The 14,145-nt window shown below is 33.9% G+C and overlaps 1 protein-coding gene across 2 annotated transcripts in view; it reads right to left on the reverse strand.

Annotated features, from left to right (window-relative positions):
• LOC114336105 (transcription initiation factor IIA subunit 1-like) overlaps positions 1 to 14,145 on the reverse strand; it is a 221,421-nt gene that overhangs the window by 49,658 nt on the left and 157,618 nt on the right. For both annotated transcript variants that reach the window (XM_050663371.1, XM_050663370.1), the window contains exon 3: positions 9,067 to 9,270. In XM_050663371.1, coding sequence (XP_050519328.1) covers positions 9,067 to 9,270 — 204 coding nt within the window. The remainder of the gene's footprint in view (positions 1 to 9,066; positions 9,271 to 14,145) is intronic.

A 14,145-nucleotide genomic window follows, 5' to 3' on the forward strand; every position in this document is an offset into this window, starting at 1 on the left:
ATTTAACCAAATTATTTTGATTTTGAATTGAAATTATTTAGAATTGAAAGAAATATTAGAATACAACAAAACATAGAGTGAGAAAACAATATATTATTTGAATCTTGATAGAAATTTTGATGGTAATCAAATTATGTAAATCAAAGCATTACATACTATTTTAGTAGGTTCTTTTTAAATTTTTCAAATAGGTAGGTCCTACCTATGAAATTTTTATTAGGATACTGAAACATTTACAATTATTACGTACCTGTAGCTTTTAAAAACTATTTAAAAAGTCACTACAATATTATAAACTTGCATTTTTCTCTGCCATCACAACAATAAAAACTAATATACACAACATTAATTTGTTTATCCAAAATCTCCATATTGAATAATTATTGACAGATGATTTTAACACCCAATCAGATCCCGTATAACGTTTATACCTGTGTGCGCATGCTCGCAGAATTATGAAATTTTACTCTCAATCGCGCCTAAAGGAGTATAACTTCAAAAAGTTTCCCATATGGTTCCAAGTTACGCAGACACACTGTATATAATCGATGTTTAGTAATTCCAATGTGACACAAAATCTAGGCATGGGATAAAAAAGTTTATTTGAAGAAAGTGTATTTTTTTGTTTTTCTTAATGGCGGTACAGACTAGTTTTTGTAAACTTTTATTTAATTATAGAGTAATTTCCACATACAAAAATATTTCTCAAATTGTACTTTGTACCGCCATTCTTTACTACATTACGAATATGTGTGCCAAATATCTCAACAAAATATTCAAAATTAAAGCTACAATTTTGGAAATAGATTTCCGCGCGCTGATGTTGCCTCTTAAGGCTTGCACAAGGGCTAGGGGTGGTATTGCCCGGTTATAGATAAATGAGAAATTTAAAGCGATAGACCAATTGTGTACAAATGGTATTACCACTTGTACACCAATTGGTATATCTCTTTAAATTTCTCATTTATCTATAACCGGGCTATAACACTGACTACTAAAAAAATCATAAATGAATAAAAATAATTTAAACATTATTCGTTTTACACTTTTGTATGCTATTAACTTAAAAAAAAATAGTTTCAATTTATTATTTCAATACTTTATTGTTTTCTTTAATTTTTATACATTGGTGCCACGGTAGACAGAGACCGGTATGCCTATACGCACCTAGCTAAGGAGTGACGTCACGTGCGAAGCAAAGTTTCTATTAAGGCCGGCCATTGGTAATGTTATAAGTATAGCCGATCCCATCACCTTTATAAAGTACACCACTCATAATCTAGAGCATATATATGTATACCGAAAAATGCTTAACCTACTAACAATATATGTCGCTAGTTCCAGCCATATTTTTGTTATCCTACCTGTTGTGTATTGTTTATAAAAAAATGTGAAAGTTTTGCTTTTTTCTCAATAAATATAAGAGCGTTTATATCTAAATTACTTAAGTATTTAAATGAATTTCATGATAAAATTCCGTTTAGCACTACAGTAGAAGTAATGGAAGGATATAACGTTAAAAAAATGTGAATTAATAAAGTACTTTTTGCGTGGTGTACTTTTAAAATAAATTTCTGAAATTAATAGAAACTGGCATGTGAAACGTAAATATTCGACATATAATACGAATACAGTATAGGAATCTGTAAGAATCTAAGCTCTGTTAATGTAGCCATTATGTATAAGATGGCGCTACGAAAAATATTATATACATGTGCAAAATTCAGGAGCGGTATGGCCCGTTTGAAACTTTCCTTTGGAAATTTCGGTACTGTATTGAGAGTAATACCGTTTTGAGGGATGCGGGTGGTTCATTATTGCGTACTTGGAATAATATCAGGGCCCCGTAACCGGGCGTGCAACGCGTGCGGCGCACGCGTGCGTAACCCCAATGGGCGCCAAACCGAAGGATTGGTAAATAAGAAATATTTATTTTAAATGAGATAATCATTTTTTATATACAATTTTATTTATTTCATGAACAGCTAGAGAAATCTCAAAAATCAAATATTGTGTTATTACTGAAAAAATGATTATTATTCCCGTCCTGAAATGTTGAACGTACTCCGTCTAAAATATATTACATTTTATTGTCCCTTCCTAATTTTTTTCTTTGAAGTATGTAGATAGATTGAATTACGCTTGCCATATGAAAATCAAACATCAAATCACACTCCTTGACGACTAGAAACATAAATTAGTACCCATAACGCAACTTAGCAGTTTTACTCCTATAAAGTGAATCTTTTACTCTAATGATAATTACCCTTAAGTAAACACATACTCTATGAATTATGATTATGTATTTAACTTGGGTATTACCTTTTCCCTTTTCCCGTAAAATTAATAATGTATTAATAATAATTAAAATTAATAATTAATAAAATTAATATGAAACCATATGGTTGCTAGTTATGCAGACACCCTATATAAAATTTGTTTGAAAACTTTGATATAACAAAATATTATTGTTTATTTACTTGAATGTATATTTTTAATTTAATACACAGGGTGCTTCATTCATGTTGCAAAAAAATTTAAGGGGAAAGACGCAAAATGTCGCCTCTCAAAATTTTCCTGTGTTTTAAATGTGTTCATTTTTTTCGAATACTGAGAAAACTAATAAGTATTTTTAAAAAAATTAAACGCAGAATGAAAGAAAACGTTATTGCCGAGGGCCGACAGTCCCATAGAATAAATAAAAAGTTTCTTTTGAATTAAATATTTGCAATTCACTAAATTTTCTCTGTTTTCACTAAGTTTTCAGGAGAAGTTTTTTCAGGAGAAGAATAGGAGAAGTTTTAATTGTAGAACAGTTTAAAAATTTGGAACGTCAGATTACGAAAACGCTCCATGTATTTTTTCGAACAGAACTTCCAATTGATTTGTTACTGTTTCATTAAACTCTCATGCAAAAATCATATTGCTATTTATCAAAAATATAATTCCTGCCATTTGACATGTTCTTCGTGTTAAACTTATTAAAATGCCCAGTTGGTGATAATACCAGTCTGATTTTTGCATAAGAGTTTAATGAAATCGTAACAAATCAGTTGGAAGTTCTGTCAGACAAAATACATGGAACGTTTTCGTAGTCTGATGTTCCAAATTTTTAACCTGTTCCACAATTAAAGCTTCGCCTGTTTCAGTGTTCCCGTACATCAAAGTTTGTCCGACTAGACACAGTTAAGTTAAAAATTTTCAGCTTGTTATTAATCAACTTCTTTTTTGTACGCGAGATCCAAGCCTATAATTCAAATTTAACTTATAAATAAGTGATTTTTACTCAGGTCAGCCGTTATGATGAAACATTTTATTTTAGGGAATATAGTATGGTATAGTTAGACCCATACCCAGACATCCAAAGTGAAAGTTATCCTCCAACACCAAATTGTTCTATATGGTCCACATAATGTTCAGAAAAAAGTCACACCATTTTGAGCGTCGGGTTTGGGAGGGAGAGGGGGGAGAAATCGGTAAATTCGTAGTTTTTTACGTTTTTCGTCAATATTTCTAAAACTATGCGATTTAGCATGAACAACCTTCTATACAAAATTGTTCTACATTAAATTTGAAACAAAAAAGGTCCTATGCATAACCCTTCTAAAATGAACGGTTCCAAAGTTACGGAGGTAGTATGTTATAATTGGTCCAAAAAAGGCCTAACCCAGACATCCGAAGTAAAAGTTTTCCTGCAACACCAAATTGTTCTATATGGTCCACATATGAGTGATCGCGTCTAACCTTAATTTATACCGTTTTTTTTAGTTGTTATATGCATGTTTATCCGATTTTTTTGCCGGTACGGCGAGCTCTATTTCAAAAATCTTCTAGTTTCCTCCAAATAATATTTTTTCTAGATTTTTTGTGATATTCTAAATAAAATAAGTTTCTTGACATTTTTCTCCAAAGTTAATGGTTTTAAAGTTATAAGCGATTTAAATCCGAAAAATGCCAAAACGCATTTTTGGATTTTAAATCGCTTATAACTTTAAAACTGTTAACTTTTGAGAAAAATGTCAAGAAACTTATTTTATTTAAAATGTCCCAAAAAATCTAGAAAAAATATTTTTTGGAGGAAAACTGGAGATTTTTGAAATAGAGCGCGCCGCACCGACAAAAAAATCGGATGGACATGTATATTTAACAATTAAAACACGACGGTTTAAATTAGGGTTAGACACAATCACTCTTTAGAATCTTCAAACTGAATGTTTAAACTTCAATTTAAGAATCTGGCAACCTCAAAAGTTCTAATTTAAATATGAGTTTTTAGGCCTCGTAAATGAGCATTTTCGCACTTTTCAGATTTTAAATCGCCTATAACTCGAAAACTATCAATTTTTGAAAAAAATTACAAGATACCTTTCTTGTTTAGAATGACCCACTAAACTTAAAAATATATGTTCCGGGGCAAAAAAACGTGATCTTTTCTATTTGTTTATAAAAATTGTTTAAACAGTTTCTACCCAAAAATTCCGCCCGGCACCCTTAAGATTTGTTTAGAGGGGACATGTTTGAATAGGAATCCACAAAGAAACCGAATCAGAAATTTTCCCAGACGGGAGCGGTCTCACCACATGGACTAAAATAGATTTCTCCATTACTTTTGGTTTAGATTTTACCACGAGATACGAGCACAGTATTTATCCAAGTAAAATTTTCAGCGAGACCCCGTCCTTAAACCGCCTACTAAAAAATTAAAAGTTCGCACCTGATATATAAAACGATTTCGAGTCATCTTAGCGAGGCCGCACCTGCATACTCTCTGTACTTAACTAAACTATCGACTCACTAAAAATTCTGCCGTTTGCGGCCTCGCTTAGATATCTATTGCGTTATTTCTCCGATAGAGGCAGCATCTCTCGGGAAAGAATCTTTTCTCTCTGTTGCGCCGGCATTTGGGGACCTCTCTTTCATACAACGGCCGGCCTTAAAACACTAACGCTTGCCCTGTTAGTCGGTTAATATTAAATATAAGCATGAATATTTTTGGTACTTTATTTTATATGGTGTGTAGTTTACAATTTTTAACATTTTTTTGGGTATAGGTTTTCTGATTAATGAAAAATAAAACAACTATTTTCGACATTTCGCCGCTACATAAAGTGTGTATATTCATATTAATGTAGGAATATAATAATCTTTTTCAACTAATAAGCATGTAAATGAATTCTATTTTATACATATTTCGATGGTCGGATTCATTACTGAAATATTTCGAAAATCGTGTATTTTGAACAAAGTAGGTAGAACGGTTAAATATTAAAAACACTTTACGAATTACTTAACTTTACAAAAAGTCCCGATGAATTTTTTCTTTCACCTCATAATTTTCTGCGACTTTCAAAATGTCATCGTCAGTTATATGATCCTCCTCCAAGTAATGAGCTTCTATAAATTTATTTTGAAGTATTCTGTCTCAGTTCAGACTGAGATTTTTTCGAATCTTCAGTTTTTCTATCAAATTAGACAGCATTTTTTGTGTCAAGCAAATATCTTCTTATGCCGAAATATCGCTTGGCAATTGAGGACTTTCTATTGAGCTGTTACGCAAGATTCAGTAGTTTCAATAGTATTGCGACATTCTGTAAAGATCGCCGCCGAATTTTTTCCTAAAATATACGACCTTAATCTATATTTAAAATCTATTTGCGAAGGATGATCGTTTGCACCACCCATTCCTCGAATACAAGAAAAAAAGTTCTCTAGCTAGCACGTCCTGATTCAGCTTCGATGTAAAAATATAGTCAACGTTGTATTTTGCTTGTAGGTAAGGAAGTGACTCTTTCAGAGATCTATTAGTAAGCAATATACCTTTTTGAAATGGAATAGGTCCTTTATGTTGTCATCTTGGCGCCGACATGCAACCACCCATTGCTTTACAAACTCTTCATTTTGAGGAAATCGAAAGTATTATATGTCTGATCCTTTCGTCACCCGATTATAATTCTTACAATTAGCTACGGCACAACCCGGCATGTCTTTGTTAATACATAAAAACTGAATAAAACAGACTTAAATAATAGAAAAAGATCGAAACGAGAGGTTTTGTAAAAACAGTTCATCTACCGTGCGATACACAACTAGATCAGCCGGGACTGTCCGGGACACGGTTGGTTCCTACATCTGGAACCTGTATTGTTGCTTCGTAGGTGACATCATGCGCGTCGGTGTACACATTTTGATTTATTAACGAGCATACCGGTCTCTGTCTACCGTGCATTGGTGCATAATATGCTTTAAAATAAAAATACTGTTTGACATCGTATGTTGTTTTTTTTTAAATTCGTTTGAAATAATAAGAAGTATCAGATGATTCCGTATAAGTTTGATTGCGTGTATTTGAGATCAAAGTCATCTAGTCGAAAAAATTAAAGGAGCAGATTTAAAACAAAACTGTATAGTTTATTCGATCTATAATCTAATTATTTTAAAAGGCAACATTTTAAGCTTGTGTATTATTACTAAAATTTGGGTAAGATACACGGTTGGTACACTATAAATATCGTTGCACGTCATTGTCTACGTCAGAGATCTAAGTTGACATTGTTGGGAAATTCTAAAAAAAATCCTGAATTCATTTTAAATCAAATATATCACATAATTATTGCAGAAAACAAGAATTAAGTAATAATAATCTTACGTTAAATTAAATTAAAAAAAAACAATTAATATAATAAAACAAATACTTATGGTAAATAATAAAAACAAATCTGACACCGCAACTCCAAAAAGTGTTACCAATGTATGCCAAAATGTCACCTTCATTCGATCACAGTTATAAGTGTGATCTAGACAAATGTGTTTCATAAAAACGCTTTTTAATCTATTAATAAAAATTAAGTGAAACAATTTATGGTATATGTCTCTAAGATTACATTAATAGAAATCTTCAAATATTATACTCAGTAACATTAGAAGTGTTACACCCAGAAGGAATCATTTCTTGAACTTAATTTTTTGGCAGCACATTGGGTCTATTGAATAAAAAGAAGTATTTGCTTTTACTTACTCGTATTTAAGTATTTACTTAATAGTAATTAAATAAAGCATTAAAGAAATGACTTTATTCAATTACTATTAAGTATGTATATACACCGTTCTTAGGCGTCAACGCCCTTCGGTAGGGATCTATGGGGGAGTTTCACCGAGCCGCAAGCCCTTATCCCTTGCCGTACTGCTCCCTCATAGGTCGATCAGATGCCCGCATATTCAGGTCTAAGCGCCAGATTCATATTTAGAATTTTATACTGACGCGTTAGCCTTTTTGTTTTCCGATGGCCTGGGCTGGGCTTGAACTCTCGTACCTCACGGCAAAGTGAAGTGCGGGTCAGCCGCTAGTCGCACTGTGCTATCTGATCGACTAAGTAAATACTTAAATTACTATTAAGTAAATACTTAAACGACTTACTATTAAGTAAATACTTAAATACTTGTAAGTAAAAGCAAATACTCCTTTTTATTCAATAGACCCAATGACTATATTTAATGCATGCTATGATAACAATATCAATGTTTTATCTCTTATAGTTTTTGTAAAAATAAATTTTTATCTTTAATTTTCTTTTGTGAAAAGACCAATTTATGAAGACCGGTTGGTACAGAAATTTTTAGTTATTATTCCTCAGTTTAATTATTGTATTCAGTGCAAGAATATGCCTCGAGTTTGAAGGCACCAAAATTACCACCATTTTAGCGATTTTGACAGGGGTAGAATTATTGCCTATAGAGATATGGGTTTGCCGTATCGCGAAATTTGCCGTTGTGTTAATTGGACGGCAATGACAGTAATGTGAGTGTCTCGTGTGTGGACAAACGAAGGAAGAGGAACACGAAGAAGGCCAACTGGTCAACCTAGGTGTACCACAGGGCATCAAGATAGGCCCTTTAGACTCCTGGCTCTGCGAGACCGTTTTGCTACTACGCGTCAAATCGCTGACCAATGGTTTAGAGTAGAAGGGAGACCTGTTACTATACGTACACTATACCGTAGCATTCGAGCCTTTGGACTGGTTTCATTCCGCCCACGACGAGTGCTCCCTTTGACTGCGGACCAATGTCATCAACGTTTGGATTGGTACAGAGAACGGCAGCATTGGGTGTCAGAATGGCATAATGCAGTATTCAGCTATGAATATATTCAGCTATGTATTTTGTTTAGGTATGCATGATGGTCGTAATATGATAAGACGCCGCCGTGGAGAGCGACGAGATATCGGGTTTGGTGTTAAGAGGCATCTACACAGGACAGTTGGAGTAATGGTTTGGGAGGTTATTGCCTACGGTAGCCGATTACCCTTTTTTGTTTATTCAACGCAGTATGACAGATGCGTGTTATGTTGATGACACCTTACAAACCACTTTACTGCCATATCTAGACGGCCGTCGAAACGCCCTTTTTCAGGAAGACAACGCGCGTTTCCATATTGCTCGTCGAACTATGGACTTTCTCCAAGAAGCTGGCGTTAATTTTTTGCAGTGGCTATGGCTACCCTGTTCACTGGGTTTAAATCCTATAGAACATGTGTGGAATATGATGGGGAGGAGACTGTCCAATTTGCACCATCCTCCACAGACTCTGGCACAGTTAATCCATGAAATTCAAGTTGCTTGGAACGAGGTGTCACAAGCAGATATCGATCATCTAATTTTGTCAATTCCTAGACGTGTATAGGAGTGTATTCAGCTAGAGGGTCGCCAAACACATTATTATTATTTTTTTGATTACATGTCAATAAAAAGTCTTGCTAATGTTATCGTTTCATTCTTGATAAAAATGTACCATGTTGCCAAAAAATTAAGTTTCAGAAATGATTATTTCTGGGTGTAACACTTCTAATGTCACTGAGTATATTTCTACGCGTATATAATAAAACATGTCTAGTGGCTGTAATTCCAGTGTACTTGGCTAAAAGACTCTAAGTAGGAACAGACCTACGACTTAAATATTTTGTGTTGGTATTATGTGACGTCACTTGCTATGACACGTATGACGTGCAACGGTGTTTATACTGTACGAACCATAGATATTTATGTAACTTTAAAAAATAATTTGGTACTTACCCTGAGGCATGTGATTATTTGGAGGAACTTGGCCTACTATTTGTTTGTTATTTAACAATAGCTGTTGTTGTTGTTGCTGTTGTTGTTGCTGTTGGTGCTGCTGTTGCTGCTGCTGGTGTTGCAATTGCAACTGATGAACAGTCGCTGGTAGTGGTTTTATATAATGTTGATTGATGTATTCCGGCTTTGGTTTGTTATTCGGACCTGAAAGAAGAAATTGTGTAGTATTCTTGATTTAGTGCTCATACACAGAAATCTAAACATGCAGCAAGACATGTACACATGTTTTATTGATTTCGATAAACCATTTGACAATGCCCAGCACGATTTTAACTAATTAATATCTTAAAACTGAAAAAAATTGACAGCCGCGACATCAGAGTAATTTCAAACCTCTACTAGAACCAGAAATTAACAAAAAAAAAATGAAAAAACATTTTTAAGAAACGCTTTTCTTTAAATTACGAGTGACTAAAATTAAAAATATAAACAAATCAACTAAAAAGCAAAACATAACAAAAATTCAAACTCGAAGGATTATTCGAAAAAATCTGTTAGACAGATTAAATATACAAAAATCTCACACATTTGTTAAAAAATTGAAAACACATTCGTTAGACAAAAACGTAGGGCGCGAAAAGTAAAAAAGTATCTAAGTATTCTCACACCGTTTATTCGATGAAGACGCGCCCCACGCTTTTCTTTAACGAATGTGTTAGATTTTTTCATTTTTTTAACGAATGTGTGAGATTTTTGTATATTTAATCTGTCTAACAGTTTTTTTCGAATAATCCTTCGAGTTTGATTTTTTTTTATTTTTTGCCTTTTAGTTGATTTTTTATATTTTTAATTTTAGTCACTCGTAACTAAAGAAATGTGTTTCTTAAATTTTTTTTCATATTCTTATTTTTTGCTTTTTAGTCTTACACTTTCAAACATTAAAATATATCGTCATGTTTAAAAAAATGATGTATATGATAGACACATTTTTTGCATTTATTTCATTTGATACATGCATTGTAGATTTTCTGTAATTTCTTAAATCAAAATGATTATTTACACCTATTACACTTTTCGCAGTCTTTACATCTTTTCTAATGCTTTACTATTGAACGGTGTAGACCCTGTTAATTTCTCGCGAATTACGAATTCTAATTTTAATTGTAGCACGAAACGTCTCTACCGGTGGTTTTTCTAAGACGTTAAAAATACGAATTTTTTGAATTCGAGTTTTGGTTGAAGTTTAGTTTCTTATCGTATTGAAATTTGACACGAATAAGCGCCGATGTTTATATAAACAAAGATATGAGAGTTCAAAATCGTCGCCGCTTAGGATGTTGATAAACATGATGTACAAACATGAAAAGTAGTCGGAATCGGCAAAAATTTTGAAACTTTATTCTTTATTTATGAAGCATAACATAAACAATTAACGTAAAAAGTGAAATTATGTATAGTTCATATAATTAGCTACAATCTGTAAAAGTTTCAAGTTTCTACATTGTAAAAAACAAGAGAATTTAAGCATTTTCCATTAAAATCGTTTTTTTATTTAAACAATTAATAAACGTAAAACAAAATTTTTATCGACTATTCGTATATTATTCCCGCGAATGCATATGTCTGCAAATTTTCATTCATTTGCATTGAAGAAAAGGCAGTCAAATTAACGTCTCAAAATTTGACCCAAACGGTTGAACTAAAGAAAAGCGTTTAATAAGAATTGAGGATCAAATGTCGGAAGACATAGAAATTCTTCGGCGTATAAGACAGGGCTGTAAATTGTCACCACATAAACTGAATACAAAAAAGGGATTATATAAAAAGTATCAACTTAGATAGCGCAGGTAATGACAACTTGGCTTCGAACGGACCAATCACAGGGAACCATCCTTGTAGGCCGCGCAGTAGACATCCATGTAAAACAAACTCATTTTATTTTCAAAAGCATCGATGTAAACCTCCTGGATGGCATCGCGCTAAACCTCCACCGCGACTTACCTGCTCTGTTCTCTTCCATTCACTACAATGTGTTTGTTTTACATGGATATCGACATCGACCGCGACCTCCACCTCCACCGCGACCCACTTGTTCTGTTCTTACCCTTACTCTTGTTTCTTCCGACCCCGAATGGCTATTAGGTTTCCGAGAGCAGACGGTTCAATTTCTTTCTATTACATACTCTTTACCGAATGATTGCCGCTATACGCAATCTCTCATTTACTGACCAACGACTACGGACGGATGAGTTAATAAGTGATAGGGCACTCTTTTGTCCTGGAGTCAAGAAATCGACTCCAAAGGCGGATGAACCAAAGAAGTGGTCAACGGCAAAATGATGTAGAAGGCAACGAGAAACCACTACATTAAAGATCTTTAGATAGGTATCTTTTGTCAATTATCATGGCTATTATTAATTACAATTTCACATCTACTGATCATGGACATCGGATCCCAAGATCCGACAGGGGAGGCAATTCTCAGTCCGCGGGGCCTCCCAGGTCGTCAACATGCGAAAACCTCTAATCAACCACTCTAGAAACCACTACTTTATATTATATCTAAAAATGACAATAAAATATTATTTCAAGTACCTAATTGTAGTAGGTAATAATTTTACTTTGTTTGAAAAAATCAGTTCAAGTTCTTTCCTTTAATGAAGATTTCCTCTCCTTTGAAGCTAAATTACGCCAGCGTCTCAAAAACATGGTACCCACTGGCATGGAGGCGGGGTGTTGCTCTACCTAGCGTAGCACTAGATCAAACGTAGCCGCAGCCTCTGTTTGGGTTAAGGCGGAAATACACCATTCAATTCGGTTGAACAATGTGGATGATTCAATGATATTGTTATATATACACGCTTCAATTTATTCTTCATTCAATTCAATATCGGTATCTCTCAATACCCTTTTTTTTATTATTTTCTGATTTTTTTTCCAGTCCAGAGGCACTCATGATTTTTATATAAGTCGACAAATATCGGAGTCTCTTCATCTTTCCATCTATGCAGTCTTTCGATCTATGCAGCATTGTTAAATGAAATTATTACGTACTTCTTGTAATAAAGTACGAAAATCACACAGTAAGTATGTACCAGTCAAAATAAAATAAACGGTTGAATCTAACACAATCGACAAACTTGTATAGACGCGTCAATGTGGATGAATCATCCCCGTTGTTCAACGAAGTTGAACGAAAGTAGAAATTGTCTCAACTTCTTTAAATGTTAAATTTTGTTCTTCTTCTTCTCCTTCTTCTTTTATATAGGCAGTACTGCCTGTTTTTCTTCAACGGTGCCTTTCATTCTGCCCCTAAGTTGTCATTCCACCTTTTCCTTGGGCGTCCTATACTTCTCCTGCCTAACGGTGACTTTTCCCTGGCTATTCTTACTATCCTTGATTAAGACATCCTGCTTATGTGCTCATTCCACTCAAGGGCGGATCTAGGACCGATTTTCGGGAGGGGCCATGAACTTTTTTTGGGGAGGGTGACGGAAAAATTACGGGGGTAATTTTTAAAAATTGGGATTACATTGGCGAGTTTTAAGGCACTTTTCACTCACTTTTACCGTGTGTGAGAAGTGCCTTAAAATTCACTATTCCTGCCGTAGTACCGATTCCTACACATTTCTTCGGATCCAAGTGCAATTCTTTCAACAAGTTTAATACTATTTTTTCCCAATGCTTCTCCTGTCAGGCATTGTTCTTTCCCTCTTTCTTGATTTTCACTAATTATATTATTTTTAGGTTCTCATAAGCGTCAATGAACTTGACAAAGTCTTCACGAATGTTGTTATTGTGTATGTATCTCAAATTTTGAGAAATCTATTCCACGTGGGATACGTCGGTAGTTTCGTCAAATATGACAGACAGAGTAATAATTTGCACTTTGAACCTGATTCATTATTTGTTCAATTATTTCTTCACCACAACATGTTATTAATTAATTTTGACTGGTGCTACTAATGTATGTTGCTCAGGAAGATGCTGTGTATATGTGTTATTTAAGACAAATTAATTTAAGAGTCTTATCTCCTGATGCGATTTTAAACCTTAACAATTCCCCTCATTGCCAGTCATCACGATGGTCTCTTATAGGAATATTTTGTCGACCTAAGATAAGAACACTTTAGACCCTACTATTGGTCGTAGTCTTTATTTTTTTGTATCTATTTAGACCTCTGAAAGTCTATCTGGTTAATGACTGACTTTTGAGGGTTGCGATAACTTTGTAAAAAATCCAACTCAACCTGAACGCACTTCTTGTGTTATGATGTTTTTTCATGGGTTTGTATGGCTCCGTCTTTTCTCATGAGTTTGGTGAAAGATGTTAAAGGTTTCGTGACAAGGCTTTGGGCTGTCATCCCTTTATTGTGACCATATTTTTCATTAGAAACATAAAACGTAATACTTGTAAAACAATTCCTTTTGTGCCAAAATACTAACCAACTCCTTTGTTCTAAGTGCTAGTGAGCCAAGTAACGCTTCATTTCTTTTTTATTCGTTGTGTGTATAGAATATGGAAATTGATACGATTTTGATGGATGTCAAGGTCGTTCTAACAATTGGCATTTTGTAAAATTCTCAACATTTTGATTTATAAAAAATCCTATGTCATTGTTGAAGCTTCTGTTACTGTCTTTGTTCAATTGTAGCCCAGAAAACATATTCATCCCCTGTTTTGTACATATATGTATATGTGTTTGAAATTAAAAACATTTGAACTACAAATATTTAAATTTATATTTTTTTAAATTATCGGAGGGGGCCACGGCCCCCTCCCTGTATCCGCCCTTGATTCCACTCTTCTTTTCTGTTCTTTACCCATTTATTTATATTGTCTACCCCACATATGCGTCTGATTTCCTCACTTCTTGCCCTATCCTGTAGTCCTTTTCCAGCAATCCTTAAGATCTTCATTTCGTTGGTTTCCAGATGTCTTCGTGTTTTGCTTGTATCTGGTCTTGTTTCGGCCGTGTAAGTCATAACTGGCCTAATAACTGACTTATATATTCGGGCCTTTGTTTCCAATCTTAGGTGTTTGTTTTTCCAAATTGTGTCGTTTAGGCATCCGGCCAT

This window comes from Diabrotica virgifera, chromosome 10 (assembly GCF_917563875.1).
Source record: "Diabrotica virgifera virgifera chromosome 10, PGI_DIABVI_V3a".
Taxonomy (NCBI): Eukaryota; Metazoa; Arthropoda; class Insecta; order Coleoptera; family Chrysomelidae; genus Diabrotica; species Diabrotica virgifera.